The sequence below is a fragment of the Glossina fuscipes genome, unplaced genomic scaffold (assembly GCF_014805625.2).
Source record: "Glossina fuscipes isolate IAEA_lab_2018 unplaced genomic scaffold, Yale_Gfus_2 0, whole genome shotgun sequence".
In the NCBI taxonomy this organism is placed as follows: Eukaryota; Metazoa; Arthropoda; class Insecta; order Diptera; family Glossinidae; genus Glossina; species Glossina fuscipes.
In genome coordinates this window covers 41,126,421-41,133,534 of record NW_023998414.1, presented here as the reverse complement: position 1 = coordinate 41,133,534, position 7,114 = coordinate 41,126,421, and the positions used below count along the sequence as shown (strand labels likewise).

The 7,114-nt window shown below is 34.1% G+C and overlaps 2 protein-coding genes across 2 annotated transcripts in view; one reads left to right on the top strand and one right to left on the bottom strand.

Moving 5' to 3' along the window:
- Positions 1-636: 636 nt before the first annotated feature.
- LOC119644843 overlaps positions 637-7,114 on the bottom strand; it is a 91,161-nt gene continuing 84,683 nt past the window's right edge. The window contains exon 3 of the mRNA XM_038044605.1: positions 637-3,783. Within this exon, the coding sequence (XP_037900533.1) occupies positions 3,635-3,783 (149 nt within the window). The 3' untranslated portion in view covers positions 637-3,634. The remainder of the gene's footprint in view (positions 3,784-7,114) is intronic.
- LOC119644842 (salivary glue protein Sgs-3-like) overlaps positions 6,445-7,114 on the top strand; it is a 5,318-nt gene continuing 4,648 nt past the window's right edge. The window contains exons 1-2 of the mRNA XM_038044602.1: positions 6,445-6,553; positions 6,616-7,105. Coding sequence (XP_037900530.1) covers positions 6,544-6,553; positions 6,616-7,105 — 500 coding nt within the window. The 5' untranslated portion in view covers positions 6,445-6,543. The remainder of the gene's footprint in view (positions 6,554-6,615; positions 7,106-7,114) is intronic.

Sequence of the window (7,114 nt, the reverse complement as noted above, 5' to 3'; positions counted from 1 at the left end):
ATTTAAAGTAATTCGTTTAAATTATTTGGATTGCAATCTATTTTCCGTTTTACTTACATATTATGAAATGAATTCCATTACAGTTTAGATTAATGAGTGCGAAAAGTGATAGGAGAGTTCTCGAAGATGTTGTACGGATTTGTAGCTGACAGATAAGCTTCACACTTTTTCGTTTGCTTCATGTTTTTGGCTCAGTTATATCAAAATTTGTTTTATAATTTATACTTAAATATTCAGGTTATTTTTCCGTTTTTTTTAATTTTTTTTTTTTATAAAAATACAAAGAAATAATAAGAAAAGAAACAAAGAGATGGTGGCTTGCGCCTTGAAAATTACAATTTTCAAGCTTATGCAAGAGAACGCGCAATAAACAAGTGAGAAAATTATATTCGTCCGCGACCGAGGCTTGTCTACATGTCACCGCTGAATGCTAATCAATAACATATAGACTCTGTGAAGTGTCTGCAGCTTCTTTCTGAGTGCTGTAAACGTTCTCATAAAAGTATTCTATAATATTGAGTGGGTGTGGCCGAAGTGCAGCAAAATCACCCATACAATATAAATGCCAATTTTTATCGTATTATCTGCTGTGATTTATAAGTAGCGAGAGAAAAAACCAAATTTTCCTTTTTTTTGTTTTTTAAAGCAGCGATGGTATCAGATTATGTTGTTCTGCCGTCGTGTCCATTAACAGATTGGGCTCAATTACAATGCGAACCTGCACGCAACGGCTTTCAATCTTTATCCCAAATTTGAAAATGTTGGGACACGACCAGGAGAATGTTTGCCACACACATTATACAGACAATTAGATAAATAGGCAAATTAGATAGGAGGGACAGATGGATTTTCTTAAATCGATTCGGAATTTATTGATCAAGAATATAAACAGTTTTTGGGGCCTCTCGAACTTCCTTCTGGGTGTTTCAAACATTTGGACAGAATCAATACTCAGTGATCATTACTCAGTGATGTGTATAAAAATAAAATTAGATACCCTTTGCATCGAATCTTGAATGTCCATCGTATCAAGCAAACGTTAGGTAGTCTGAGAAATGTTGAAGTTTTACGGGGCCAAGATTTATTAATTCATATCCATATCATAATCAATGATTTCTGAGTGCATGCAGGTCGATATATTCTCGGAATTAAACTAACGAAAAGGATCACTTTTTTCGAGGCTTATGCTAATTTTTTTGGCTCTTGCTTTACCCTGTAGTGCTTTTCGACAAACGAAAGATAATTGAAAAGACGTCGAGTACGAAGTTAGAAAAAAAAAATGCATAGCTTTGATCGCCTTGAAAATCCTGTCTCTAGAAAATAAAGAGTTACGACTTGCACGCATTTCGGCCGAACAATTCCAGTTACCTTAATTCATACCGTCGAAGAATGATTTGTATTTTAACTTTTAGCGTCTAAATATATGTATCGGAAGCCCCATAAAGAATGATGTATACCTAATGATCAGCGTAGGATTGCGAGTGGATTTAGCCATGTTCAAAAGTCCGGCTACCTTTCGATAGAAAAATGAAACTTGCAACTCACCACCTCTAATGGGGTTTACCTATAAGTTCCGTGTATCATAAAAATGATGCGATTTGCTAGATGAAAACTCGCTTACCACAACTGAGGATATATGTCGGATTTTTAAATTTTTGCAGATTTTCAATCGAATGATGACGTCAAAAAATGCTCACAGTCCTGTAATGTGCAGAAAAAGATTATGTAATTTACGAAGGAACTAATGCCCGTCTATGAGAAAAAGAGACAAAACCAATAGTTACAGTTAGTCATGCGAGATCCACGACATTTCTTTATTCCCCGTATAGATGTTCACTCATAAATCTTGTCAGCTCGGGTGCCCGACCTTCAACTCAAGCAAAAAACCGAGCTTTCCGAAGGGCTATCGCAAGTTTTTCATTGTTTCTCTCACAAATATCTAAACCATTAAATGATTTTTGAATCAAGAATTCCATTACCAATTATGAGCGTCACGTTTCATCAAATAAACTTTTCATTTCCCTAATAAGGATTAAATTTAAAAAAAATGCCCACTTAGGACAGCTGCTAATTCTTTCGAAGATAAGAAAACTGAAATTTAAAAAAAAAACAGGGAAACTTTAAAAACCATTTAAGCATAAACCGAAATTTGACCTCGAATGCAAGCATTACTTCAAGTCCCCAAATAAAAATATTTTTAAAGTTTTTTTTTTTTTCAATCGGTTTATCAGAACTATCTATCGTTGTAAGAAACTCTAGATCAAACTGGATGATTGCTTTTTAACTAAAGGCAAATTAGGGATCGCCAAACAGATGCATCCAGCAAACTTGCCTTTATCGAGCGCACATCGAATTTTCGACGCCCTTCAAATGAAACCATGCAGCTAATAAATTCACTTTGCTAAAACTATCATATGGAGCTTGAAACTATAATATGTTCCGCATTAAGACAGACAAGTGTAAATTGCATTGCTTTACTAATTACAAGTTGGGTTAATATTTGTACAAAGATTTAAATCTTTCTCGTCTTCAATCTGTTAGTTAGAGTCTTATGATTGGGGTTGGGATCCGTGAGTCTCTTTTGTATGTGTGCATTTAATTTTCTTCTTTACACAACAGTCTACGTGACGAACATTTTAATAAAGAGGACAATTGCACACACAGACATGATTAAACTATTTCGAATCTTACGCATCTGTGAGGCGTTACAAACGAACCATAAATATGATGTGAAGAATATAATAAATTTAACCTAAGATATACGTCAACACTTACATATATATATATATATATATATATATATATCCTCGTTTAGCACATTAAGCCATTGAAGATGAAAATATTAGAGAAACAAAATTCAGACTAATGGGCTTAATTCATTCTCAGATTTAACCTTCAGGTAAGGGACTTAAAGAAGAAATATTGAAGAGTAAGTAAGCTCCATGGTTTAGCCAAAGCCTTAAACAGGTCTCGATCTCAATCGGTGTTCTTTCGAACATGGTTTAAGCAATTCCACTATTCAAGCTAATTATATACATAACATATATTCCGTTGCGTGTTTCTATAATAAAACTATTATGTCTTTCGTAGAGGAAATGGCAACAAATTGTCTTTACTTTTAACCCCAAGAACGATTATTCCAAAAGTTGCTGTAATGAGTATAGTTTTGTGGTTGCCACTCCGCGACATGTCTGACAGGATTGGGAAATGCAGGCAAAAGTATTTCTACTGGTAACTCATATAAAAGTCTTTGATGGCTGTGATAAAAGACAGGTTGTTGATGATGAAAGTTATTGACATACTGATAATTTGATCGGTTTGTTGCATGCTGGTTAACATATTGTTGTTGATGGTGATGATCTTGAGCATCAGTATAATCATTATAACTGTAATGAGGTTGACCAGTAACGCTACTATAATTCATGTTAATAGTCGATACGTATATGTTATCGTCATTGAATGCTGACATTTTATTTGTTGCATTATTGCTGGTGGTGGTGGTGTTGCTGGTGGTGGCCGATTTGGTGGTCCTGTTTTCGTATTCCTTCTTGTCGTTAACATATTTATTAAGTTTTTTTAACTTAGCCGTGGATTTTTCTTTTTCATCAACCGAGGTAACGGCTACAGCAGCAAGCTATGCCGTTACATAGTATTCACGTTGACGTTTTTGGCATTTTTCGCGTGCAATGTAGCATAAAGCTATTGTAATTAAAATCGCTATGGTAACACCCATGCCAATGCTAACCCACATAATCTCTTCATTGATGCCAACGTAGGAGCGTCCTAAAAAAATGAAATAAAAATAGAAGATTTTGTCAACAATACTTGCAAAAAAAGGAAGATAGGAAGGGGAAAAAACAATAAACGAAAGCAGAATGCAAAAATTTATCTTTCGATCGCTTACCTATTCTCTCAACTGTTTTGCTGTATATTAAGTTTGTGCGGATACATATAACACCCAGAAGGACTTAAGACACGTCCACCTTTCCGATTGTACCGATCAAATCAAAATCATTACCTGAATCAGTCTAATTTTATCTCTGCTTCCCTTCATATGAAATTTTTCCATATATATTTGTATCCAAACTACAGATCATAATCTTCGAGATATTTTGATAGGAGTTCGTCACGTCTTTCGGCCCAAGGTCGCACCTTACCGACATTGGGTTAGGCAGACCTTTTGTAGTACTCCTGCCATAACTAATATCGTGAATGTCATAACAGAAAGAAAAAATTTCACTATTCAAAAGGCATTGAGTAATAGCATTCGGTGTAAGTACACCGAATTTGGACTATGTAGGCCTATTTGTTGGATCCAATCCCATATAAAGATTTTGATATCAAAAATTTTGAACTTTTGATTTTTTATGGTTGCAAGTGCTTCGTAAAACTAATTTGATATAAAACGTAATCCTATCGAATTTGCACCAAGTAGGTCTATTTTTTGTGCACCAACGTGTATACGAATTTCATTTTTAATATTTTGTAATAAAAATTTGTGCACAACAATAATTTTATGCTACACTTAACTGGACTAAATCTGAATCTCAAGGACCTATTTCAGGTCGGTATTAATTCTCAGCCCTTTAGCAGCAAAAATTTAATCTTTAATATTTTATTGCTCCTTAGTAGCAATGTATGGAATTTCGAACTTAGCGATCACATAGGTTTACGTTTTAAATCTCACCATATATAGCGGCTTATTATTATTTTACCTCATTTTTTGCCCTTATATGGTAATAAAATCTTATCTTGTAGATTTTTATGACGGGAACAACTGAAAATAATAAAATCTTTAACGCGTAACTTAAATTTTCAAAATTTGAACCACGTCAGCTGGATCTTTAGAGCATTCTGTAACATGAGATCTCTCATAAAAAGTACGTCTTTACATAAAAATTATGTTCAATTTTTGTCGTTTTATAATGAAAATGGACGACTAATTATATTGGGCGAGGTGACTTAGCGTCCACTTTGCTCGACTATAGCGTTCTCATTTGCGAATGATAACAATGGACAAGCGGTTGTGGGTTTATTGATTCCCACCTGTAAGGTAAACAAGGGATATAGAATGGAAGTATTTGTACGTCAAAGAAACTCTCGAAAGTATTTTTTGACACTTTCACTTCAGCACAAATTTTTTTGAAAGCCCAGTAACAAGTAAAAATGGTATACTTTTCATATACAATGGATTAGAAAAGTACACAGGTTAAGTTAAGAATGCGACCATTGTGGTTTTTTGCATCGGTAGGAACGTTCCAATATATTATATATTAAAAATTCACATCAGATTACAAGTCTTATCTATATATTTATCGCCAGATTATGGCTTATATAGTTAAATTGCACAATCGCGACCAAGATGAACGTAATTTTTCCTTTGGTTCTATTATACACTTAGCCGACAGATTGATATATATTAACTCATTTAGGTTGTGGCGTTTCAAAAAAATTTAGATTCGATTAAGCCATTGCCACCTTTGCTTCATTTTCCAGCATTGTACATAAAAAATTTCTTGAACAATATTCTTGACGTTCTTGAATTTTAAAGATACATTAGCTACAATCGGGCAGCCCTTTCGCCCATGGCTTGTTACATTTTCTTCAGTCGTACAAGTTTTGATCGCACCTATCGACAACCAAGTTCGATTCCTTTTAATTCGATATATACGTGCTAGACAAAAAAAATTTTATGTTCTCATTGAACCTTTTCTTTTGACAAATTTCATGGGAGAAAAAAAGTAAAAGAACGTGCAGATTAAGGTAGCTAAATGATCTCAGACCAATCGCGCTGATAAAAAGTACTTTTCATTTTAATAAATAAGAAGTTGCATAGGTGCGTTGTAAAAAAGCATTTTGCATATTCATCATTCATAAATCTAAAATAACTACGAGTTAAAGTTAACGCATTACGCCTTTCCTAGCAAAAAAAAGTAAGTGTACGATTTTGAAAATGATGGAATTGAGACATGAATTAGCCTGATTGTTGTAAGTACAGCATTTCGCAGTTTCCATCCTAACCTATGTTTTGTGCTTGTAAATTTGTTCTGCTCTTTAATTAATTTGTTGCCTCTTCATCAGGATCCATCCTTTCATCGAAGTGGACAAGTGTGCATATCTATGATGGGTCAATCCCATTTTGCTTGCTGGTGAATATTACTAGAGTCAATTTGCAAATAGAATGTTAAGGTAAGTATACTCGCATTTTATTTGAGTAAATATATAGCAAATGTTTTGTTTATCAATTCTGCAAAAAATTTTATCTAATTAAATTTGACCTTGACAAAAAATGCATAGAAGTAAAACGTAAAGAAATGTTTTACAATAATTATCGTTCGTTGCTACACTAAAATTAACTTGAATTATTAATTTGTATAAGAGTAATTTGTAGGAAATTGCAATTAATTAGCTCACTAACTGATTCCCGAATTTCCTATAAAAAGTGTTGAAATTTCTCGTTTCGTTAGCAATATCAGTAAAAGTATAGTTCATATTACATATACTCCATATATACATTTCTGGAGAGGAAGTATCAAAAATAATATGAAAATTTGTAAGTTTCGTGGAGAAATTGTTTAAAGTCCAACCAATAGTTTGTGTTTCTATTTATTGCAGACTTGTTATTATTATTTACGGTACAATCTATACCGACTTATGTTCAAGCGTACGCACGAGGACTTAGATACGTGCCGGATTGCACCTTTTATAAAGATGGAACTTTGCTGCCTGATCTTACGAGCTGTTCCAATTATTTCATCTGCGTTGATGAAGAAGCGGTACAACAAAAATGTCCTCCTGGGTACTACTTCGATCGATCTGCAAGCACTTGCGGTCTAGCTATTATGGTTAAATGTGACGACGATTACAATGGGAAGACTGGTATGGGGCAGAGCTTGTTTGGCAGTTATTTCCCGCATAACTTGATTCCAAATATTTTTTTATGGAAAAAATACTCACATGGTGACGATAGTGTAATGGATTCATCTTCCGAAACGACGACGTGCAAGCCAAATACACCAAGCACTATTACTACCACTTGTAAGCCAACCACACCAAGCACTATTACTACCACTTGTGAGCCAACCACACCAAGCACTATTACTACCACTTGTGA